This window comes from Balaenoptera borealis (assembly GCF_965194805.1).
Source record: "Balaenoptera borealis genome assembly, chromosome: 3".
NCBI classification, from domain to species: Eukaryota; Metazoa; Chordata; class Mammalia; order Artiodactyla; family Balaenopteridae; genus Balaenoptera; species Balaenoptera borealis.
In genome coordinates this window covers 28,862,774-28,887,523 of record NC_138866.1, presented here as the reverse complement: position 1 = coordinate 28,887,523, position 24,750 = coordinate 28,862,774, and the positions used below count along the sequence as shown (strand labels likewise).

At 53.1% G+C, this 24,750-nt stretch overlaps 1 protein-coding gene across 3 annotated transcripts in view; it reads left to right on the top strand.

Moving 5' to 3' along the window:
- Positions 1 to 10,262: 10,262 nt before the first annotated feature.
- Positions 10,263 to 24,750, top strand: part of PAPLN (papilin, proteoglycan like sulfated glycoprotein) — a 35,720-nt gene continuing 21,232 nt past the window's right edge. For 2 of the 3 annotated variants that reach the window (XM_082383846.1, XM_082383845.1), the window contains exons 1-11: positions 10,265 to 10,371; positions 12,637 to 12,701; positions 18,057 to 18,172; positions 19,086 to 19,146; positions 19,456 to 19,558; positions 21,063 to 21,193; positions 22,473 to 22,596; positions 23,083 to 23,163; positions 23,240 to 23,412; positions 23,516 to 23,639; positions 24,123 to 24,249. In XM_082383846.1, coding sequence (XP_082239972.1) covers positions 12,648 to 12,701; positions 18,057 to 18,172; positions 19,086 to 19,146; positions 19,456 to 19,558; positions 21,063 to 21,193; positions 22,473 to 22,596; positions 23,083 to 23,163; positions 23,240 to 23,412; positions 23,516 to 23,639; positions 24,123 to 24,249 — 1,094 coding nt within the window. In that variant the 5' untranslated portion in view covers positions 10,265 to 10,371; positions 12,637 to 12,647. Of the gene's footprint in view, positions 10,372 to 12,636; positions 12,702 to 18,056; positions 18,173 to 19,085; positions 19,147 to 19,455; positions 19,559 to 21,062; positions 21,194 to 22,472; positions 22,597 to 23,082; positions 23,164 to 23,239; positions 23,413 to 23,515; positions 23,640 to 24,122; positions 24,250 to 24,750 lie in introns of all 3 variants that reach the window. The other variant, XM_082383844.1, reaches the window with a different exon arrangement.

The window sequence follows — 24,750 nt, the reverse complement described above, 5'->3', positions numbered from 1 at the left end:
GCTGTGCTAATTTTCTTACATGAAAGTATTATAATATGTAACTGTGAAAACTATTCAGCGATTATCAGGAAACAGTTTAGAAACACAAATGCATTGTTTCCATCGTTCACTCATAATAAAGTGGTATGGATTATAGCAGGCCACATCTCTGAAGGGTACTATATTAAATCTATTTATGGAAAGTCTCAACTATTCTTTTTTTTTTAATTAATTAATTTATTTATTTATTTATTTATTTTTGGCTGCATTGCGTTTTCGTTGCTGCACGCAGGCTTTCTCTAGTTGCGGCGAGCGGGGTCTACTCTTGGTTGCGGTCCACGGGCTCTAGGCACGCGGGCTTCAGTAGTTGTGGCATGTGGGCTCAGTAGTTGTGGCTTGCGGGCTCTAGAGCACAGCCTCAGTAGTTGTGGTGCACAGGCTTAGTTGCTCTGAGGCATGTGGGATCTTCCTGGACCAGAGCTCGAACCCGTGTCCCCTGCATTGGCAGGCGGATTCTTAACCACTGCGCGACCAGGGAAGCCTTCAACTATTCTTAACACTTAGTTTCTGAAAAATGTTTCTTCTAGAAAACATCTAACTCAAGTTAATGTAAAGACTATCAAAATAACTTATAGGATGTATGTTGTAGTACAGTGTAGATATTTCATAAGCTAGAGGATTATCTTTTAAAAATTATTACATAGGTCACATGAATGGAAAAAAGCAACATTACTTTTATTGACCTGGTAGAGCATAGGTTGTCCTATCACTCTACTCCCAAACTCTACAAAGCCTTTTGTTTCTAAACAGTGAATTGCATACACGGTGTTGGGAATTATTGGTCAAAAATAAGTTTGTGGCAGAAAAACCAGAGTTGGCCTATTTGTCTTCAGAAGAAGCAGAGAAGAGGTGGTAGATGTGTTCCTGGGTACATTGGCCAGGGGCATCAAGAAGCAAAGAAGGTGTCTTTCCCTCCTATGGGAATCAGAAGCATCATTTGCTTTTATGAATCTTGTAGGCAGTGTCACTAGAGTCTGCCAGAGCAGCATCATGACTTGTCCTCATCAGCTGATAGGTATCTGATTCTTAGGGGCCCTGATAATGGTGCTCTCGATGAGAAGGAAGAATGTCCTCAAGCAGATTGAGAAGCAGGAGTAATGAGGCTGGATTTCCTGCATCGCTAGGTAAGTACCACAGCTTTTTGTAGCACAACCACTCTCCCTGGGGATTCTTCTGTGGGTCAGAGTCGGAGGAGGCCCTGCCCACCAATAGCTTAGGATCTGGTTAAAAGTGAAACAGCATGCTTGAGTACAAGCAAGTACAATGTTGGCTCACTACTGATCTAAATGGGAAAGCAGAGTAAGGAGGGATCCACAAAAGACAGGGTTTAAAAGCAGAGTTTCCTCCAGCAGCATAAGGTTTGAACCAAGTTTGGGAACAAGGGAAGAATCTGAATCGGCAAGAAGACAAAGAGCATATGCTAAAAACAAAATCAGGAAAGAGGAACGTGGGAGACACCCAAGGATAACTGGATTTTGAATTCAGTTGATTTACTCAGAGGGAAACCTAATTTGTTAACTAAATCTGTTTCCATTTTTACTTAGACTATACCTCCTTCATTAAATGACTTGTAGAAACCGTGGAGGATGATGACCTGACCTACCACAGGGACCTTTCAACACAGGGCCTCTTATTCTTGACAAAGATTGATTCTCGTACATGGGCTGGCCCTTCTGTGCCTGAATGGAGGGAGATGGAAGAGCCTCAGAAACCAAGTTTGTGGGAGTCTTAATTCTTGGGAGAAAGGGTGACATACTCTTGCTACCTCTGTCTTTTTTTTCCCCTAAAACTGGTTTAATTATGTAGTAACCCAAGGTCAATTCCTCATGCAAAAGAGAAAAGGATTTTGTTACCCTTTTACCCATAGAACACCTCGAAGTGGACCGAGGGTGAAATGCTGATTGGATTCGTTTTCTTGGGTAGCAGACCTAGTCAAGAACCACTAAACTCAAAGGTATACATACAAGGATGATTTAAAAGTGGAAACAACACTGGCAGCTAGATAAAAATGTTTATACTACACCTAAATACCTGAAATTAAGTGAGTTTTTTAAGGGTTGGTGCATCCTCTCCCAGTAAGGTTATCACATATCTGTCAAGGAAACTGAGGAGAGATTTTTTGGGAACTTTATCCTGCACTTAGATTTTCCGAGATTTTGTCCACCAAGAACTGTATAACTCATTTGGGAAATAATCTGTTTTTCTGTTTACTAATCGGATTTACCTACATCTGCCATAAGATAGCATAAATGTTTAGTGAAATGACTTGAGTTTTAACTTCCTTGAGCCAGATAGACGTGAATGTGTGATTTCCTCAGATTTTCTGAGATGTTGAAAATGACCTCCCTGCCACCTTCCGCCATCGTGGAATCTCCTTGGGAAGTCTTATTTCTGAGACGCCAAACCCAGCCAGAAGGTCATCCAGTTTGAAAAGGTCATCAGGCTTGAGTACTGTAACATCCCAGTGGGAGGGAAAGGGCTTTCCTATCCTGGGTAACCTGCACAGGGCCCGGGGGCAAGGTCTGAGGATGCCAAGAGGGTGTCCGCTTTCACCCTGATTGCCTCCATGTCTGTGCTGTCTGTAAGGCGGGCCTGGGAGAGATGGGCTAGACTTCGTTTTTGTTAATGTGGCTACTCGGGTTCTCAGGTTACTTCATTGGGCATTTGGAAGTGAGTTCCATGGCTGTTTGTTAAGGGCCTTCAGCCTCTGTGGGAACGTCACGGTGCAGCCAGCCTGCCTAGGGGTTAATGTGCTATTGATGGCATCGCCTTTTTGACTCTCTGCTGATGTTGGATCCTGTCCTCTAAGGCCGGGCACCCCTTTGGTGTCAGATGGGCCCATGGCAATGACCCCAGAGCAGCCCACCCTCAGGAGTGACAGGGACCCGGGTCCTCTCCCTGTCCCATCATCCTTTGGGGAACTCTTTCTAACCAACAAGGGTTAGAATTCCCCCTTTCCTCGCTTGTGCAATAGATAAACTAATGACTTAAATAAGTAACTAATGAAGTCATAGACTTGTTACAAGTGATTATGCAACTTTTGTCATTAAAGAGATGATTCACCAAGGCACTCCAAGCATTCATTAATTGCTGCATAAATTGATTTTTGTTTTTAAGTCAAATGCACTGGTGAACATTTTTGTGAGGGGAGGCAAGTGATGTGACCCAGAGAGGCCCTGTCCCAGTTGGAGCTCCCCAGAGACCAGGCCTGGGAGCTGCCAAGCTGGGGGCTGAGCAGAGCGGCCAGCAGCGAGCTGGGCTCCCTCCCCATCAACCCCTGGGTGCTTGGAAGGCTGCCTGTCTCTTCCTGGCAGTGCTCCAGACTTCTGGCGGGTGAGGCCTGGTCGGCCCGTCAGTGGCCCCGGCTCCTGCCCCTGGGGCTGGAGATAAGTCTGGCCGCATCCCCCCACTGGGAACTCAGCCAAGCCAGCTGTTTCCCACGGCCCCTCCCTGACTCACCCCGCCTCTGCCCAGCCAGTTTCTCACACGACAAGCCCCTCCCTCCCAGACTGTGTTGCCCCAGGATTCTGTCTCTGGCTGGTGGGGGGCCGGGGACCTGCTTCTTGCCTCCATCTCCCCGAGGTTTGACGTTCCTGTGGCTCCCCCTCCCTCCCCAACACATTCCTTCTTCGTTATTCTCAGAGCAGACAGCCTTTGTCTGCAGACTGGCTCTCTGGACAGGGAGGCTGGCAGAGGAAACTGTCTCATGCACCCTGATGCCTCTGAGCCAGACCAATGTGGGCACCTTCACATAGACCACAGAGATGTGCCTTCTGCCCAGCCACCCAAACCCTCCTGCTGCCAGGTGTGGGGACACGCTGGCCGGAGTGGTAAGAGGGAACTGGGTGCATGCACTCACCCATCCACTGGGGCTCCTGGAAATTGCTCAATAAATGTTTGGTGAATGCGTGAAGTAATGGGTGGATTAGGGGTCCACAGGAGGGGATTTCCATGCAGGATGATATAAACAGGGCACATGTGTGGGAACATGTTTTAAGTAAGAACAAACATTAACCAATTTGCCCTTGTTTACAAGGCTGTGCTGGAGTTGGTGGAGCCTGAGGTCAGTTGGCCTTATCTGCTTAAGAGATCCAGTATTTATAAACAGGTGGTCGGGGTTGAATCCACACAGGATTACTCCCCAGGGAGCACTTGTGACATCTTGAGAAATACATGGGTTTGTCCTCGGCCAGTGTCACCATGTTGAATGCAGGAGGAATAAAGGGTGGTACGGTTCTTAATACTTCTCCTTACCCCTCATTTAACCAAGAAAAGCCCCAGAGGAACGTACTTGCCCCATAAAACCAACGTCCATTGAGCATTTACTATTAACGTGCCCAGACCCTACACTGAGCCCATCACAAGCATTGTCTCAGGTCATCCTCACCTCACCCATGAGTAGGGTTATCCTCATTTTACAGGTGAGAAAATGGAAGCTTCGAGAAGATGAATAACAGTCCCAGACGCATACAGCAAGAAAGTGGGAGGGGCTGCCCCAGGCCTGTGCTTCTTACCTCCAGGAAAGAGGGCACTGTGAGTTGTATCACCTCTCTGGGCCTCCGGTTTCTCTTCTGTAAAGGCAGACAGCATTTCTCAAATTTTCTACCTAAAGCTGCTCAAGCAACAGAGGACATGAGAGACCCTGAGGGTCTAGGGCATAGCCCAAAGTGGCAGCCACAGGCAGAAATGTCTCTGGAGTTTTAAGAAAACAAAAGTTTTAATTTTATTTCATAATGCATTTTGTTGTTGTTTTATTCTGGTAAAATACACATGACATAAAATTTACCATCTTAATCACTTTTTTTTGTTTGTTTTTTGGCCGTGCCACGAGGCTTGCGGGATCTCAGTTCCCTGACCAGGAATTGAACCTGGGCCATGGCAGTGAAAGGCCGGAATCCTAACTACAAGGACACTAAGGAACTCCCTTAATAATTTTTAATGATTATAGTTCAGTGGTATTTGTATTCATAATGTTGTGAATAGTTTAGATGTATAGTTCAGTGGTATTCGTATTTATAATGTTGTGAATAGTTTAAATGTATAGTTCAGTGGTATTTGTATTCATAATGTTGTGACTAGTTTAAATGTATAGTTCAGTGGTATTTGTATTCATAATGTTGTGAATAGTTTAAATGTATAGTTCAGTGGTGTTTGCATTTATAATGTGAATAGTTTAAATATATAGTTCAGTGGTGTTTGTATTCATAATGTTGTGAATAGTTTAAACGTATAGTTCAGTGGTATTTGTATTCATAATGTGAATAGTTTAGATGTATAGTTCAGTGGTATTTGTATTCGTAATGTTGTGCAACCATCACCACCATCCATCTCCAGGACTCTTTTCATCTTGCTAAACTGAAAGTCTGTATCCATTAAACACTAACTCCCCATTCCTCCTCCACCCCCCTCCCCAGCCTCTGGTGACCACTATTCCACTTTCTGTCTCCATGAATTGCCTACTCTAGGTAACTCCTATAAGTGGAATCATACAATGTTTGTCTTTTTGTATCTGGCTTATTTCACTTAGCACCCTGTTCTCAAGGTTTGTCCATGTTGTATGTCTGTAAGTCTGTTTTAATACAAAAGTAACCACAACACCACTTATCTTTAAGTGGCATTATACTCTAAAATAAGGGTCCAGGATAACAGGTCTGAAATTTACTGGTTAGAGAAGCACAGCAAAAAGATAAAAAGTTAGTACTTTCCCCCTCGTTAAGTTGAGCGTTGGAAAGTCTGTTTCTGAATTGCGTGGCGCGGGTCCTCTAACTTTCTGGGTAATGTTTCCAGGCCTTGGGCACAAGGCACAGTCACCTCTCCATTTCTCGGCTGAGAATCATCCAAATACAGAGGCTGAAGCAGCAGAGGAGGTAAGCAGTGTCCTGAGAGAGTGATGGAGAGGAACCCAGAGGAGAGGATTTCAGGAGCCTTGGCTGCTGGCCTCCAGGGCCCCCAATCCAGGACCTGGCAGCCCACAGGGACAGCAGCCACAGAGCAGGAGATGCCGAGCCAGAGTCAGAACCCACAACAAGAGAATGACACCTTGCCCTCTCTCTGCAACGACTGAGGCACCGAGGCCACACTGCTCAGCCGCGGGACACCAGCTGTGCTCTAGAGGCCAGGCCACCCACGCTAGGCTGAGAGGGACCCTCCAGGCCTGTGCTCTACAGGCTGGCCTCACACCCCACGAAGGCCAGAGCCCTTTCCCCTCAGGAAGCAGAGGGTGGTTGAGGGGGGCTCCTTACACCAGCCCCTTAATGTCTTCAGGAGTTCAGGCAACTGGCTTCTCCAGAGGAGATGGTAGCCCGGATCCTTGCAGCGCGCGCATGCGCGCACGTGTGTGTGTATGTGTGTGTGTGTCCATGTGGAGGGAAGGGGATGAGATCTCTGAGGATAGACCTGCTGGGTGGGAGCCAAGCAGGACAAGATTTCTGGAAGACCCCTCCTTTTCCTCCTTTTTGTTGCTCTCCGGTCTTCCGCCCCAGGGCAGTGTCCTGCCCACACCCCAGGGTCTTCACAAGGCCTCAACCTCGGCCTGGTGCCCTGTCCCAGGATCTGGATTCAGGCCCCAGGGCACGGAAGGGCATCCCAGGAACTCTGTTCTGTTTTGGATGGCCCTTGTGTCAGTGGGATGGTTGAGGAACCTATATTTCTGTCCCAGCTTTGAGGGTAACACTTCCTTCCAAGGCCAGGTGGCGTGTGACAGCCTCTCGTCAGCTATACTGAGCATTGCCCGCTCACGTCTCACTTCCGGTTCAAGGTCCTGACTTGGATGTGGCAGCGGGAAGGAGGAAAGGGGATTGGTGTGGAGGGGTGCAGACTGGCACCGAGTATTTGAACACTCTCCTTCCCACCCCCCCCCAACTGTGAGTGGCTATATCGAGGGAGATGGATATATGTATTGGAGGGTGGGGAGAAGGTAGAGAGGTAAATGGAGAAATCCTCAAATGTGAAGTGTTCTTTTTTCCTTTTTGGATTCCCAGTGGGCTGCAGCATAAGTTGTGACTTTTATAGTGGAAATATTTGAATATTCAGGTTGTAAGCTTTGTTTTATTCTAAAGGAACCCACAATGGTAGAATGCAGTGCCCTACTGGAAGGTAAACTCAGCAAGGGCAGGACGATCTGTGTGTTACAGGCCACGGCTTGGGAGAGCTGCTGTGCAACCCTGTGCTTAATGACATTGCCTCGGTAGCTTGAAAACAGCCATGGGGTGTTTACACCATGGAAACTGATCAACGCTGCAAAGCAGTGCTTTTTCTCCTCCAGAGAGCTGGTTGTTAAGCGTTTACCGCCGCTGGACATTTACTCTCCCCATAGGCACTCAGGTGTTCAAGGACTGAATAAATTAATAAACCACCATCCAAAACAGCAGAAAGGAGAGAAGCAGCGTTCTCTAAGTTCAGGTCAACAGATACCGAGTGCTGGTGCCACAGGGTGAGAGTGGACATTTGTTCTCTGGGGTAGCCCTGCACCTGAACTCCCATCTGGGGAACCTGCCAAGTCTTGTTTCCCGGGTCCTGGCAGTCAGGGTGCCGACATGCTCCTGTTGGGGCTGGAGTCTACAAGGGGCTTTTTCTGGGGGTGACGTGGGTCAGTATTGCCTAAAGTCAAGTGTCCAGCAGGATGTCCTAACCAGCACTGGTCCTGGGCCACGATCTATGACCGTTTCTGTGATTCCAGCCCATTTCTGTGCCTGATTCTCCAGCTTCCTGTCAATTCCATGAGCTCCCAATGTCCTTCCTCTGAATAACTTTTCTAAGTTAGCCATGTCCTTTTCTGCAGATTGTAACCAAGAGCCCCAGGTGTCAGGTCAGGTTAGATGCACAGGAGATCTACTGGGGGAAATGCAGCAAAGATAAAAAGAAGGGAGCAGAAGCAGAGAGAGCCTTTCGGAATGTGGTGTAGATCTGGCAGCTGGAGACTGTCAGTCAGCCTTGGTTCCCGCACCACCCTCTTGAGGGGCACCTTCAGGGCCACCACCAACCCCTGGTACAGGGCACAATGATGAAAAACACAGACCACTGCCCTTGCAAAGTTCACAACTTAAAGGGAGAAAGAGAGACAAATGCATCACTGCAGTAGTTCAAAGTGCTAGGGCAAACCCCATACCATGAGAGCACAGGCGGGTGTAGGGAAGGCTTCCCGGACGAGGTGCACCCCCGGGAGCCCTGAGGCTTTTGAGGTTTTGCCATCTCCCTCTTCTCTCAGCTCTCCATCCCAACCCAGCCTCTCACAAAGAGATCTGGCCACTTATTTCTTGGCTGTGTCCCTGGATCTGCAATCTACAAAGATGTTCAAGATGTAGGGAATCCAGGATACAGGTGGAGGGAGCATGGGACAAAAGGAACTAACTTTTATTGAGCACCTAGTAGCAGCTTTATAGAAGCCAGTTACTTCCCTACTCCACCACCCTCTGCGTGAGGCTTGAGTGAGCAAGTTGAGACAAGGAGGTGACATGACTTGCCTGAGTTCACACACAATGAGAGGGAGAGCAGGTCCCTGCTCCTTCTGCCACCCCGGGCTAACCCTACCCCCAGCCCCAAGTGGAAGGGAGCCTGGTGCAGCCACAGTGAGTGACACAGGGCCAGTACAGAGGGGACTTTACAATGGAAGAGAAGGTCTTACACTTTTTCCTGGAATCTTCCTTCTAAACCACCATGTTTTTGTGCACACCATTTTTTTATGAACAAGAATTATGTGCTGGGCACCATGCTCACCATGTCTCTCTGAGGTGGTGGGACATGAGGCTTAAAGGCCAGTGCTTGCCCTAACCAGTAACTGCCAGAGCCCAGTTGGTGGGTCCAAGGATGTACTGTGTGCGGGTTCTGCCTCCCCAGCCTCTGGGTCTCCTTTGCAGCTGGGTTGAGGAGTAAGAAATCATGGGCCGGGGTGTCTGAGAAGAAGGGATCATAGATCGTAGAGGGAAACCAGAAACAGATCTGGGAGGTGCCTCGGCTGCTCAACCCCACAGCAGGAGAAGCAGCTGCCTCCCACTTTACAGGGACCTTTGACCAAGCTCTGAAAATTCCTAGCTGAGGGGAGCAGGGAGTGGGGCTTTTTGAATGGAAGAAACAGATTTTCCTTTTCTAGAGAGGGTTTGGGTAATCCCACTCCCTTTTCTCTGCCAAGCTTTATCTTTGCCTAAGACTTCACAGAAGTCCCCAGGGGCCCCTGCTACACAGCTGCTGCATCTCCTCTCTTCACTGATACGTAAGAAATGGGCCAGATTTAACATGCTTATGTTTTAATAAGCATTTTGTCTGAGCATCTGTGATGGCCCAGGGAGATGAGTTGCAGGAGCTGGAGGTCTGAAGAGGGGGTGAGCTCCCCCCTGGTGACTTTTCTCTGATCCTCAGGAGGCCAGGGGAGAAATGCCCAATAGCTGGGCTGGGAAAGGGGCTGAAGACAGAAGAGGATGAGGGAAAGGAATCAACCTTGTGACCTCCCCACCTCCGAGTGCCCCAGGGCCAGTGCTATTTTTCTGGGGATAGGTGATTTCCAGTTCCAAAACAGAGATGGCAGACAAGGAGTGCTTTGGTTGAGAAAAAGAAGGACAACTAGGAAAGGAAATTAAATGTATGGCATTTATTGAGCTCCTACCTTGATCCCAACTAGTGCTTTGAACTCACATGACAGGGATGCATGCTTTACCCTCAGGGACCTCACAGCTGAGTTAGGGAGACTCAGATCCCTGCTGTGTGATGCACCATAGAACTATAGCAGACAGAGATGGAGACTGAGGGAGCAGGGGGCCACCAACTTAGCCTGGGGTGGCGTGGGGAGGGTTCTAGAGAAGATGATGTTTGGCAGATCTTGAGGGATGACTAGGAGTTTGCAAGGTTAAGAGGGGGTTTCCAGAGTGCATTCTAGGCGGTGGGAAATGGTGGCTGGGAGGTGGGAAACAGCGGATTGTGTGTGGAGAAATTCAGCTGTGGCTGAAGCATAGAATTCAGGGGTAGGAGACAAGCAGACGGCTGGACACAGGGCTGTGTTGTATGTAAGGTGGGCATGGAGGAAGGATGGCACAGAACCGGAAGACTTGGGTACAGAGGAAATGGGACTGGTGCCAGCCCCAAAAGCGAAGGGCAAGCCAAGCCTTGGCAGAGACCCAAAGGGATGGAGGCCCTGGGCATCGCAGGTCACCGGGGATGGATGTCAGCAGAGCTGGATGCGGGGAGATGGGCGGGGAGGAAGCCAGCCAGCGGAGGGGAGAGAAAGTCCAACCTCCTCAGGCGTTTCGGGCGGCCTGGCCAACCTCCCAGACTTGTTGGGCTGGGGCGTGCACCCACGGAGTGGCCTCGCCAGCCCCGCGCGCCCGGGGCTCCGGGAGACAGGTAGGAGGCGGAGGGACAGGACCCCGGGGCGGGGGCGGCTCGCCCCTGGGCTGCTGCAGGAATTTGCCCCGCCCGGCTCCCAGGGAGAGCGGCGTGGGAGGAATTGGGGGGCCTGGGAGGAGACCCCGCCTCCCGCTCTCCGCTGAGGCGGGCGCGGCGCCGGGTCCCCGCTCCGCGTCGCGCGCCCTCGGGCGGGGGTGGGGGAGGTCGCGGGCGCGCAGGAAACCCCGGGAGCCTCGGGGGCTGGGGCCGGGCGGACAGACGCAACGCGGGCGGCCCGCGCCAACCCTCCCGCCTCCTCTGCCCTTCCCCACGTCGGACGCCGTTCTGGCGCGGGTCTCCGGAGACCGAGCGCGCCCCCTCCGCAGTGCCGCTGCGGCTGTGGGCCTGGAGCGCCCGAGCCCGGGTCCCTGCGCCGCCGGCCCCGCGCCTCACGTCGCAAGCCGCCCCTCTCCGCCCCGGGGGCTGCACGGGGCCCGTTCCCGCCGCGAGGCGGGAGCGGGGGAGATCCTCGCATGGGGACCGGGAAGGGCGCGCGGGGCCCCTAGACACCGGCCCCCGGCACGCCCCGCGCGGAGCCGCAGACCCGCTCGGCCGGAGTCCGCCGCTCCCAGTAGCAGCTATAAATAAAGTTCTTTTCTTCTGTCCTTCCTGCCGTCTTTCCTTAAGCTAGGCTCATCCCCGCCCCCTGAAGGCAGTCTCTAGAGAAGCAGCATCTTTGCCGTTAGCCCGAGAACAAGGCTCCCCGGGCACCTCGGCTTCCCCTCCCGCGCGCGGTTCTTACACGAGGGGCCGCAGAGGCGAGGCTGGACCGCGGCGGTGCGAGCGGGAGGCAGCACGCCACCGCCCTCACCCCGCTAGCCGCGGGGACCTCCGGTTTGCAGAGAAAATGATGCCTACGTGAATCACAGTTGGTGCTAAATTAACGGAGCATGTGCATGGTTAAATGTGCCAGGTTATATTTGGCTGAACTTGGCTTAGGTATGCTCTATTTTGTTCTTCTAAACTGCAATCATTTTATGCTTAAGGAAATTAAAGAGAACAATGGTAGAATTTCAGATTTTAAAACTTAAGCATACAAGCCAGTACTTGTTTAATGTTTTGTACTTAAAGGGGCACGTTGTGTATGTCATTCTCCAGTACAGTGACATGTACACACATGCACACCTACTGCACACATGCACGAGACTGCACTCAGACACTGTACCTGCTGCACTCGCACACATCATATGCGTGCACACACCAAACTCCACACAGGCATTTTGTACACACACTCACACGCACTACATTGCACACACGCACATACTGCACTCACTCTGCACACACACACACACACACACACCCCTTAGGGAACCTGCTTGTGGAGCTTCTCCAGTACAGAGAAATGCTGGCTTGGGTTTAAAGTAAGATACAATTAACATTTTTAAAGCATTTAAGCTGAGTTTTAAAAGTGCCTGCAGAGACTTTAAAAAACATTTTTATTAACGAGTTTTTAAACAAGCGCTGTAATGGCTTTTTAAAAAGAATCTCTTGCTGAATTAAAACAGTGAGTCTGATGGCTTTGATTCTGAACTCCCTGTCTTTTAACAAGGAAGTTTTTTCTTTTTAATTAATAGACTTTTACTTTTTTTTTAAGTATTTATTTATTTATTTATTTATTTATGGCTGTGTTGGGGTATTCGTTTCTGTGCGAGGGCTTTCTCTAGTTGTGGCAAGCGGCAAGCGGGGACCACTCTTCATCGCGGTGCGCGGTCCTCTCACTATCGCGGCCTCTCGCTATCGCGGCCTCTCCCGCTGTGGAGCACAGGCTCCAGACGCGCAGGCTCAGTAGGTGTGGCTCACGGGCCCAGCTGCTCCGCGGCACGTGGGATCCTCCCAGACCAGGGCTCGAACCCGTGTCCCCTGCCTTGGCAGGCAGACTCTCAACCACTGCGCCACCAGGGAAGCCCAACAAAGAAGTATTTTTAATTGCCCTCTTTCCTTCGCTCTGAAACCCTGAAAGAAGTTACTCTTGAACTTTTAGAAGCCAGTTACAGACGGGCCTTCCCTCCCTCACCGTGTGAGTGGCACGGCCGCTCCGCTGCGCCCCACGGCATCCCCTCCAGTCCCTCTGCGGGTGTCCGGGTCACCTGTGGGCAGCCGGGAGGGAGGGACAGGCCGCCCCCGCCGCGCCGGCCCAGGAGACCGCGGGGAGCACGGGACTCGGGGTGGGTGGGGCGGCGCCTTGTCCCGCCCCACGCGCTCCAACCCCGGCCTCTCCCGCAGGCCAGGTCGAGATGCGGCTGCTGCTGCTCGTGCCTCTGCTGCTGGCCCCGGCACCCGGGTCCTCGGTGAGTTCGACCCTTCCCCTCCACCACGCCCCGCCCCGGGAGGACCCTGCTGGGGAGGCGGGGGCGAGGGCTTGGCCGCGGGCCGGAGCCCCCGACGGCTGGAGCACCCCCGGCAGTGGCGCCATCCCCAGGAGAGGGCCAATGTCGGCGACGGGGACGGTGGGGTGGGAGGAGGCGAACCCTCGGCCCGAGCTCCTTCAGAGGGGTGGGACCTTGAAACTTCCCGCCTGGCTTTGGGGCACAGTTTGCAGAAATGGCAACGTCCCAGCGCCCTCCCCCTTCAGAACGTGCTGGGGGGCACTGCTAATGTTGGGAACGTCCTGTCCGGGTGGTATATCACGGTGGAAGGAAGAGGAGATCAGTGCTGGCACCAGCCAAGATTCAGGGCTAGGTGGCCCATCCCACCAGATGTCTGCCACCTGCCTGGGACCAAACTCAGCTGCTCCTCAATGGGGCTGTTTGGGCCTAGAGGTTTGGGGTGCCAGCCATTCCCCACTGCCTTTGGGCTTAGCATCTAGAGCAGGGCTGACCGTTAGAACCTTCTGAGATGATGGAAATGTTCCGCATCTGTGCTGTTCAATAAGATAACCACTCAGTTCATGTGGTTACTGAGCACATGAAATGTGGCTAATGCAACTGAGGAACTGAATCTTATTTGATTTTGATTAATGTGAATTTAAATAGACTCACGTGGTTAGTGGCTACCGCATTAGCACAAATTTAAAAAGTGGACACAGGAAGCCAACTGGTGATCACAGTAGCGGTTTCATTAACAGGGGCCTGAAGGACAGGGCTCCCTGGAGAACATATCTGGGTTCTATGGAGGTACAGAGAATCTTCTAGACCACAGGACCCATCTTTGGGGAAGGGACTGTCTGAAGAGCAGGGCTTGGTCCTGGAGGCTGCTCCTGCCAAGTTTCTCCTGCGTTGACAGGATGGAGGGCACAGCTTCCGTCCTGTCCCTGGAGAGCGCTCCGCAGGGGGAGACCCACAGCCCTACCCAGCCCTCTGAGGCCAGCAGGAGGACCCCTGAGAAAGGACCCAAACTGTTTGCTGCCTTAGGGAGGGCAGGGGGAATGATGCCTCAGTGGAAATGTGAGTGGAGGATGAGAAGGACTCCTCCGACCAGGGCCGAGAGGGGCAGGCAGGGATGGACGTCAGCAGTGGGCAGCGGGCACTGCTCCAGAGCCCCACGGATTTAGCATGGGCCACAGTCAGAGCAGAGAGTGGGCTAGAGCCCCCTTCCTCATGTCCTCTCTACCACCTTCTGGCTTCCCCGGGTCACCTTTGCCTCCCCATGGTCCTTGTTCCCTAAGTGCCACAATCTGAGGTCTTCGGCACAGGCTTTATCCTAGTGCCTGGCTGCATGAAGCTCAGAGCTCGGGGTTGGGGGGGGCATGGTGACAGTGTCAGGACACCAGGATGAAACTCAGAGCCACCTCCTAACAGCTGTGGCCCTAAGCAAATCAACAGGTCTTAGATTCCTTTAATGGGGGGGCGGGGGGGTAATAACACCCACCCACAGGTTGCATGCAGGTGAAGTGAGTCAAGGTATCCATAGCAACCTGGGTCCTCTTAGGTGCTCTCTCCCTTAGAGACACCTGGATAGCTGGGGCTGAAAACTCTCCATACCTCCTGCACTGTCTGGGGGAGGGTGTAGCTCAGGCTGGTTTTAGCTGGGCACAGCCCCCTGCCCCATGGCCCAGGCCGGTTCTAGCTGAGGCCAGGACTCCCCCACCGGACCCCCAGAACTTCATGGGATCATTCTCAGTGCTGAGAGGGGTCAGCCTGAGCAGAGTGAGTAGCTGATTAAGGAGGGATAAAGCACTACGCCCCTTGCCGCCCCCCAACCCCAGGCTGGTCAGGGGAGGACTTCCAGTCTCCTCGCCTCTGCCTCTGTTCCCACTCCCACCCTCACCCATGCACGTCGGGCAGCTGATCCCCTGGGAACAGTGCAGCAGGAAAGGGGGCTCCTGAGTTGTCCAGGTGGGGGTTGGAGGAGCTGGTGGGGTGCTGAGAGTGGCAGGAGGCAGGTGAGGACAGGCCCAGGGTGAGGGTGGACTGGAGCGGCTCATTCTGGCTTCACACCATCATGCGGCTCATGGTTTGGGTAATTATAGAGAAACAAGATGTGCCTGTGCTACTGCTGGCTCACTGCTTTCTTTTTGTCAGAGAAACTAAAGTACAGGACAGGGCCTGGCTCTAGGATGCCTGCTTCACAGGTGCTGGGCTCGGGGGCAAGGGGATGTTTGTAAGGCTTGGTACTTAAGGGGTCCTGTATTCAGGTGAGCCCTCCCCCACCCCATCCTGATGGCACAAGGTGGCTGGGTGGCAGGGGTGCCCCTTGTTGCCTTGCCCACGCCGGTAAGCCCAGCCCAGTCGCAGGGAAGGGTAGATTGGGGAGGCTCAGTCTCGTGCTTCAGGAGTGAGACTGACATCCAAACAGGACTTGGTCAGAGGTAATTAGTAGCCAGGCCGAGGCGGCAGGATGAGAAAGCAGCAGTTCTTGTGGGCCGCTTCCAGAATTCTTATATTGTAGTGATGAGTCTGGAGGGGAGGTGCTTGTGGTCCTTGGAAAGTCACCCTCCAACCCCGACACTCAGTATCTTCCCCTTTAAAATGGGAACGGATCCAAGTAAATTTCAGTTTAAATTTCGTAGAACACTTTTATATTCTGGTTCGCTGGTTTTTGGAAGCTTGGCGATTTTGGCCCAGTTAGAACTGAAGGGTAAATGATTTGAGGAGTGAAAGCTCAGACCTTTGGTCTGGCTGGCCCTTCCTTCTTGGTTTTGTACGTGGTTCATTGCGTGTGTGAGTTGTTCTGATTCAGGGTTCTGGTTTTATTATAAAACAAGGAAAACCTGATGTTTGGCACCAAGGCGCTAGAACAGCACTGTGAGTAATCTGCGCGTGCGCAAACCTCCATCCTCACCTGAGATCCAGTGACGCGGCGGGTGGCTCGCGACGGGAGGAAGAGTTTGCTTTTCCACGTTAGGACTTGAATTCTTCCTCTGGAAAATGGCAGGGATTTTTTTCCCCTAGAGATTCTTATGTCATGATGCCCTAAAATAAAGTCCCCTTCCAGCAAACAGGACATATTTCCAGTCCACCTTTTGCCTCCTAGCAAGAAATCAAGTCCAACACCTCTCCAGCTCCTTAGGCCTCGGCTAGTGTCGGCGTTGGTTCTCCAGGTGAGGTCGGTGGGAACCTGGTGTAAGAGCAGAGGCCTGGAGTGAAGACAACCTTCTATTGTGTCCACCTATTCCTACGTGGCTCCCTCTCTCTCTGCGTCTCTCTTCTCCATGCACTGGGGTCCGTCAGGTTGTTCTGAGGCGTGAATGAGAGAATATGTGTGTAGCATGTGGGCTTCTGATGCCAGCTGCAGGGTGTCAGATCTTTCGGGTGGGAAACTGTATCTATTAGGATTATTTTCCTGTTACAGAGTCCCAAATAACAGTCCTTTCACAAGAAAGACTTGATCCCTCTTTCAAATAAACACCCAGAGGTCAGAAGTCTAGGGATGTTCTGTCTCACCACATCCTCCAGGCTCCAGGATTCTTCTATCTTTGCTTCACTATGTGAAGCCTCTATTCCCAAATTACCTTATAGTTTAGAAGGCTGCTCCAACTCCAGCCATCACATCTGATTCCCAAACAGCAGGAAGGAATACAGAAGAAAGAAGAAAAAGGACAATTGCACATGCAAGCTATCTCTTAGGGACACCTTATTTTATTGCGTTTGCAGATATTGCATTTTTTACAGATTGAAGGTTTGTGGCAACCCTGTGTTGAGCAAGTCTATTGGTGCCATTTTTCCAACAGCATTTGCTCACTTCGTGTCTCTGTGTCACATTTTGGTAATTCTCACAATATTTCAAATTTTTCATCATTATCATATTTGTTAGTTATCTATGATCAGTGACCTTTGATGTTACTATTGCAAAAAGATTACGACTTTCTGAAAGTTCAGATGATGGTTAGCATTTTTTAGCAATAAAGTACTTTTTAAAAATATTTTATTTTCTGGCTGTGTTGGGTCTTCATTGCTGCACGTGGGCTTTGTCTAGATGTGGCGAGCGGGGCTACTCTTCATGGCGGTGTGCGGGCTTCTCGTTGCGGTGGCTTCTCTTGTTACGGAGCACAGGCTCTAGGTGCATGGGCTTCATTAGTTGTGGCACGGGCTCAGTAGTTGTGGCTCACGGGCTCTAGAGCGCAGGCTCAGTAGTTGTGGTGCACGGGCTTAGTTGCTCCGCGGCACGTGGGATCTTCCTGGACCAGGAATCGAACCCGTGTCCCCTGCACTGGCAGGCGGATTCTTAACCACTACACCACCAGGGAAGTCCCAAGTACTTTAAATTGAGGTACATACATCTGTTTCTGTTTTTCTTTTTTAGACATAATGCTTAATAGATTACAGTAGAATGCAAACAACTTTTATAGGCACTGGGAAATCCCCATATCTGTGTGATTTGCTTTTTCACGATATTTGCTCTCTTCCGGTGTTCTGGAACCAAACGTACAATATCTCTGAGGTATGCCTGCACTGGAGGCTGCTACCCAACACTTTTATGTACATCTCACTGACAAGAATTTAGTGATATAGCTGTGGTTAGCTGCAGGAAGTCTGGGAAATGAATTTGGGGGTGGGGGCAGCCAGGTATCCAGCTAAGAGTCAAGGGTTCTCTTAATAGGAGAAGGGGAGGATGGATATTGGGGGACTCCTGGGAGTCGCTGCCACAGATCGGCAGGAAGAAACCACAGCCCCCACTCCAACACACACACACACACACACACACACACTTAGATTAAGTTCTTATTCTGATAGGCCAGAGCTACAAAAACATGGCGCTGCCCCTGGGCAACATTCCCCGCACAGGTGGAGCCCTACCTGCCTGATGACACGCTATTCTTCCTGCCCTTTTGTATCTCCCTCCTGGAAGGGCATGCTCCGCTGATCCGTGGGCTTCCATTCAAGGGAATGTTCGCAGACATCTTGGTTCTCAAACCAGGCTCTTCCCAGCCAGGGGATATCACGGTCAGGGGAGAGATCTCTGCCCCCAGCTTGGCGGCTTGCCCACTGTACTTGGCAAATAGGGGCGGCTGGTGGAGGTGGCGTTGACGGATGAGAAGGCTGGGCTGGCTCCCAGCTCCATATGGTGACAGCTGGCCAATTCCACAAATGAATATGTTCGGGTGCCTGGCGGTGCTGCAGTGCTGAAGCCTTGGCTCTAGGAGACAAGATCTCAGGTTCTTTGCAGGGGAGGGGGTGTTTTGAGGCAGGGGGCCTCGGGGGAGCCCTGAGCACCCTGTGGGGCTCCGAGTGCTGAGTCCCGCTCCTGAGTGTCTCCTCCTGCAGGCTCCCAGGGTGAGGCGGCAGAGTGACACCTGGAGCTCCTGGGGCAACTGGAGCCCTTGCAGCCGGACCTGTGGAGGGGGCGTCAGCTTCCGGGAGCGCCCCTGCTACTCCCAGAGGTAGGAAGGTGGGAATGGGCCAGCTTGTAAAAAGAGGGCAGGCGTGAGGGAGCAGCTGGGTCCTGGGCTAGGTGTCCCGGGCCAGTGCCAGGCCACAGGGGCAGGACCTACGACGCAATGGATTTGTTCTGGGAGCAGGTTTAGTGGAGAATTTGAAATTGGGTCATTTCCAGGTACTTACACTCTGACTGCAACAACAGCCTTATTTCAGGGGCCTGGAGACACTCCTGCTTCATCCACCCCGAGTCTCTAGCTCCTCATGCAGTGCCTGGCAGGCGCAGTGAATTCTTGTTGAATTAATGAATAATCTTCAACAGTTTAACCTGTGTGGTTTCTCTACTGTCAGCCTCTTTGTCAAGTATAGATGTTTTTTGCTCTAAGTCACTTATTAAGCACCTGCTGTGTGCTCTGCACTCTGATAGGTACTACAGGGTGCAAAAGAAGGGGTGATGACACCCTGCCTGTCAGTGGGTTTAACTGTTCCTGAAAACTTTGCGTGAAGAGGGAGAGAGATAAGATATTATTCTAAGTGCCTTATCCTCATTTACTCCTTAAATGGCAGAATAACCTTACCAAGTGGGTATGTATTACATCTTATTGTGTCTCCAAGGGCAGAATTTGAGGCTTCTCTGGGAATTTGCTTTAAGAGGCAGAGTGGCCCCAAGTTAGACAGACTACGGGGTAGTTAGACTTCTGGGTCTGGCTTCTCCCAGGTATAAACAGAGGGCTGATTAAACCTACCTAAAGGGATTTATGTGTGTGGCCACCCGCCTCCTCTCCTTGCCACCCCTCGGGCCCAGTGGTGCCCACCAGGTGGCGCCACCAAAGCTGGGGGGCCTGCGGGGGAGCCCCAGGAGGGGGCGGGGTGTTGGGTCATGGGGGTTCGGGTCTTCCCAGCGCTCTCGCCCTGCAGGAGAGATGGGGGCTCTGGCTGCGTGGGCCCCTCCCGGAGCCACCGCTCTTGCCGCCCCGAGGTAAGGTAAAGCCCCCGGGGGTGGGGGACAGCTTCCCGGACGCCCTGCTCGTTTGACATCCTAGCCCTGGGAGGCCCTCCTGTCGGTGCACAGCAACCCCTTCCTCACCCCGCCTGAAATGATAGCTTCGCCCAGGCAGCCCAAGGCCCCTAGAGCGGGCGCACGGGAGCCCTGGGGGCCCGACTCCGCCTCCCCGAAGCTACAGCGGGGGTTTGGGGGGGACAGGACCCCACCTCCCCGGGGCTAACCGGGCGGCAGACCCCAGTGGTGGACCCACGAGCCCCTTCCCTTGTCCCCTCCGCCCCGCAGAGCTGCCCCGACGGCGCCCGCGACTTCAGGGCGGAGCAGTGCGCCGAGTTCGACGGCCAGGAGTTCCAGGGGCGGCGGTACGAGTGGCTGCCCTACTACGGCGGTAAGTGCGCGAGTCCCTCCGACTGCCGCCCCCGCCTGCGTTGCCCTACGCTGGCTGGGTCCCATCTTTGGGGGATCTCTTCGCTACGCCGACTTCGCATTTCGCAGTTCTCATTACCATATTACAGACACGTTGTCAAATACATTTAAAGAAAAACCTCCAGCACCCCCAGCAGGGCACAACAGTGGTGGTCGTTTTGAGGTTTCTCCATCCTTTTCCCCTCCGTAGGTACGTTTTCAAACAAAGTCTTGGCCAAGCCTCTGCCGTTTTGAGCCGCCTTTTGTTTGGCCTGCTCCGGAAGCATTCCTCACGTGGCAGGAGGCATGGTGGGGGGCCGGGCGGGGGTGGGGTGCGAGGTGGGGAGTGGAGTTGGTGCCCGAGTTTGGGCAAACTGCAGGCTGGGCTGCAGGGGTCTTGGTGTGGCAAGGGCTCATTTACTCAGAGTCTCTGGTGCCGGAGCCCGGCTCTGGGTAACTTTGAGGAAGGTGTGGGGTCATTAATTTTTAGAGCAATACAGTTCAAGAAAACAAACAAACAAAAAAAACACTAACATGCGTGTACTTAAAGCATTTTAGGTGAGTCAGAACATACCTTAGGATAATCCTTCTGAGTAGTAGTTTTCACTGCTCACTGTGGATGACTCCTGGAAACTCTGTGGCACTCTGGATTCCAAATCAGTAAACATATCCTGTGTGTGCTCTGGGGTGGGGAAGGGGTCTTGGCTAGAGGGGGCGGCCCCAGTGGGGTAGTTTGCCTTCATTGCTCCTCCTGGATCCTAAGGTGAGGGTATGTTGAAAATAACTTAAATATATGTTATAGAAAAATTAGAACACAGAGGAAAGTTTAAAAAGGGTTGTCGAGGGGTGCCTTCTTTGTGGTGGAGGTGATTACAATCCTATTTGTACTTCTGGGCTGTTTAAACAATGTGTATATAATATTTAGATAAATATAAAAATTGAAACAAGAAAAAAACCTTAACCCTATCTCTTTCATAGGATCCCGGCTAGCATTTCATGCTAGCCCTTTTCACATTATTCTCTCTCTGTTTACATATTTGTAGTTATTACATAGTATCGCTTTGCACTCTGTTATAAGCATCTTCCCACATTATTGTCTAGTCTTCATAATCATAGTTTTTAATAGCACAGTCAACATGCGTAATATTCTAGTGATAGATAATAGAGTAGCTGATTGTTAAAACTTGGGACTATTACAAATAATAAGGCTGAAATAGACCTCTTCAAATGTCTAGCTTTTTCCTTATTCTGGGATTTTTCTTCGACTTGATTCCCAGGGAGTCCCAGAGATGCAGCAGTTTCGGGGAGAGCATCCCTTCTCCCTGGGTTGGAGGTGGGATTCTGAGCCACTGGGATTACGTATGGCGCTGTAGGCCCCTCCCAGTCGTGGGCGCGCGTGCTTCTGGCCCCTGCCCACACTTCGCTGTTGCTAGGACAGGCCTTGAACCTCGCTCAGCCTCTCAGCTTTCCCCTCTTGCTCACCGCAGCCCCAAACAAATGTGAACTGAACTGCATTCCCAAGGGGGAGAGCTTCTACTACAAGCACAGGGAGGCCGTCATAGACGGGACACCCTGCGAGCCTGGCAAACGGGACATCTGCGTGGATGGCAGCTGCCGGGTGAGTTATGCCCCCACCCCCACCAGATGGCTTGGGGCCTGTTGCAGACGTCGCCCAGCCCCGCATCAGCAGGCCAGGGGCTCTCATGACTTTGACGTCTTCTCAAGACTAGCTTCTAAGGTGCCTTGCATCGCAGATGCCCTGTGACCCTCTTACCTTTGCCCTTTGAAAACTCTAGCCCCACAGTAAGAGGAACCCTCTGGGTGGCACTGTGGACGCTGAGGCTACCACCTCTTCTGGGTAATTTTGTTTCCATGCTGCTCTTCACAGCTGCTCACAATTATACTAAATGAACCTCTCTTCCATTATTCTTAATTCTTTCCATTCCCCTTTCCCACCCTGGGTTTCCTCCTATTTTCTGATACTTGAAGATAATGTCCCTACAGCCTTCTCTCCTGTATCCTCAAATCTTCCAGACATAAATATTTTAATACATTCACCAGTGTATTTCTTTTTTTTTTTTTAATTTACTTATTTTATTTATTTGTTTTTGGCTGTGTTGGGTCTTTGTTGCTGCGTGCAGGCTTTCTCTAGTTGCGGCAAGCGGGGGCTACTCTTCGTTGAGGTGCACAGGCTTCTCATTGTGGTGGCTTCTCTTGTGGAGCACGGGATCTAGGCACACGGGCTTCAGTAGTTGTGGCACGCGAGCTCAGTAGTTGTGGCTCACGGGCAAGTAATAGAAACCCAACTAAAACTGACTTAAGAAATTTTAAAAATGCCATTGAGGGAAGGGCTGGCTGGCTGCAGGTGCTTGAATGATGATGCTGGAAACATCTCTCTCCTTGTCTCTTGGGTCAGCTTAGGGGCAGATAGGTTCTTCTGATGAGGTGTGAAGCTGGCCCAGCAGCCCAGGCTTCAGTTGTCCCAGCCTGGCAACCCCCTGGGACAGGATGCCCTATTCCCAGGAGTTCCAGCGACCTGGGGTTGCCTTTGGCTTGTCCTGGCCTGGGGCTCCCCCTGTGAGCTTTGAGCAAGGCATACAACCCGCTGATTGGCCCGAAGCCACTGTTGGGGAACTGTATGCAAACTCTGTGGGAGAGAGGTGGCTCCCACAAAGGAAGGAAAATGAGGTGCTATTGTTAGAGAAGGGGACACGGGTGCCGAGTAGGCAGAAGAGGTGGATTGTCGACCACAGGCCAGATTCAAGGTTTACTCGGCCCCCATGGCTAGAGAATGGTTACTGCGCCTCCTGGACCTGGCTACGCGGCCAGGGTTCAAGTCCTGGTGTGACCGTGACTCACTCTGGTCTCTCCCATCTCCCCTCGTCTCTGCCTGGCAGGTTGTCGGCTGTGACCACAACCTGGACTCGTGGAAGCAGGAGGACAAGTGTTTGCAGTGCGGGGGTGACGGCACGACCTGCTACCCCGTCACAGGCGTCTTTGATGCCAATGACCTCAGCAGAGGTGGGGCTCCTCCCGGGGTCCACAGACAGTTGAGACAAGGGTCTGTTACCTGCTCCTTCCTGGCCTGTCTCCCTCACTGGCTGAGTTGCTCTCATGGCACTGAGAGGGTCTGATTTGGCACTCAGGTCATGAAAGGCCTGAGGTCACGCCTCAGGGTGGAGGCCAAACCCTTGTCCAGGAGCCCGTGGGCTCACACTAGGATCTCTGCCCCCTTATCCAGTGGCCACCTGGATGCCTCCTCATCCCTTCCCCCATCGTCCCCATCTGCCCCCTCCCCTCCCGGTCAGTATGGGCGCTGGAGCCTGCCCGCCCCTCTGGGCTTTGCAAGGCTGCCTGCTCCTTCAGGAACACTCTTTCCCAAGCACCCGGCCCTGCCTGTGTGCTACTTGCCCTGCCCTGACCCCACCTGTGCTGCGGGCACCTAGCCTCCTCAGGGCCAACTCCTCCCTGCAGCTGAGTGGTCCCGGGGTATCTCTGTCCCCTCAGGCTACAACCAGATCCTCATAGTTCCCGTGGGGGCCACCAGCATCCGCATTGAGGAGGCGGCCGCCAGCAGGAATTTCCTGGGTGAGGACAGTTTTGGGTCTGGGGCAGGGGGGCGGGTCCTGCCAGGGCAGCTGACTAGGGTGCTCGCCCTGCCCAGCGGTGAAGAGCATCCGTGGTGATTACTACCTCAACGGGCACTGGACCATCGAGGGCGCCCGGGCCCTACCTGTGGCCAGCACCGTCCTGCACTATGAGCGGGGAGCTGAGGGGGACCTGGCGCCCGAGCGGCTCCACGCCCGCGGCCCCACCTCGGAGCCCCTGATCGTCGAGGTGAGTGGGGCTGGCGGGAGATGGGGGTGGCCGGCAGGAGGGCTGCGGGCTGGGCGGGTGTGGCCCCCTGGCATCAGGCCTCAGTGGGGACCCTCCTGCACAGCTCATCAGCCAGGAGCCCAACCCTGGCGTGCACTTCGAGTACCACCTGCCCCTGAGCACCCCCTGGCCCGGCTTCAGCTGGAGCCATGGCTCGTGGGGCGACTGCAGCGCCACGTGTGGTGGAGGTGAGGGCAGGGCCCTGGTCGGGGGCGCGGCTGCACACGGGGCTTGGCTCTCTCCTCCAGGCGCTCCAGCTGTGGGTGGGGGGTGGACAAGGAGAGGAGACAGCCTCATGTCATGGGGGTCACCTGGGGGAAACCCAGAGATCAGGGGACTCGAGGAAGGGCCCCCGCCCAACCTAAGAGAACCGGAGGGCTTCCCCGAGGCAGTGGCATCTCACAGGAGACAGTATTCCATTGGCGGTGGAGGCTGGGCCTGGAGCTAATGGTCAGGTGTCAGAGCGGGGCTCCATCGCCCACAGATACAACTCGCTGAGCCTCAGTTTCCTCATCCGTAAGTTGAGGATGGTGATGGCAGCCTACCCCAGGGGTTCATTTGAGGCTTAATCAAGGTGATGCTTGGGACGTGTCCGGAAGGGTGCCTGGCCCAGAGAATGCATTTGGCGAGTCTGGACTGACTGGCTGCCTGCTATGGCCGGGCCTCTGCAGGTCAGCAGACCCGCCCGGTGTTCTGCACCATCGACAATGAGGTCTACCCCGAACACCTGTGCCGGCACCGGCCGCGGCCGGCTGACCGCCGACCCTGCAGCCCTCAGCCCTGCCCACACACCAAGCGGTGAGGCCCTGCCAGCCCCCTCTGCCCCTGCGGGACCCAAGCTCTTGGGTGGGAAGGGAGTGGGGTCCCTCAGCCGCTTTAGGTGTTGAGCAAAGAAAGAGGTTGGGGGGCTCCTCAGAGCTGTGGACAGAGCGGGAGGAGCCAGCTGTCAGCCGGGCGGGGGCAGTGGGGGGTCCTGAGCATGAGACCCCGGGCTATTCCGTCCGCCCTCGTGAGCCCACACAGTGCCCAGGATGTCCAGGCTGGCAGCGGGAGGGTTGGGGGGGTATCGGAGGCCCCGTTTGTCTGAGCTGGCAGGGGACTTGGCAGATGCCAAGGAGTGGGCCAGGGCTCGGGCCAAGGGGCCTGAGGGCATCGGCAGTGCCTGTGTTTGTGCACAAGGGACCTCTTACCTGCACCGGCCCAGAGCGTGGCCCCTCCCTGGGGCCCAGTGTGTGTGCAGGAACAGGTACTCCTGGGCCACAGGCTCCCCGCAGGGCTGTGCAGTCCTTCCTCCCATGG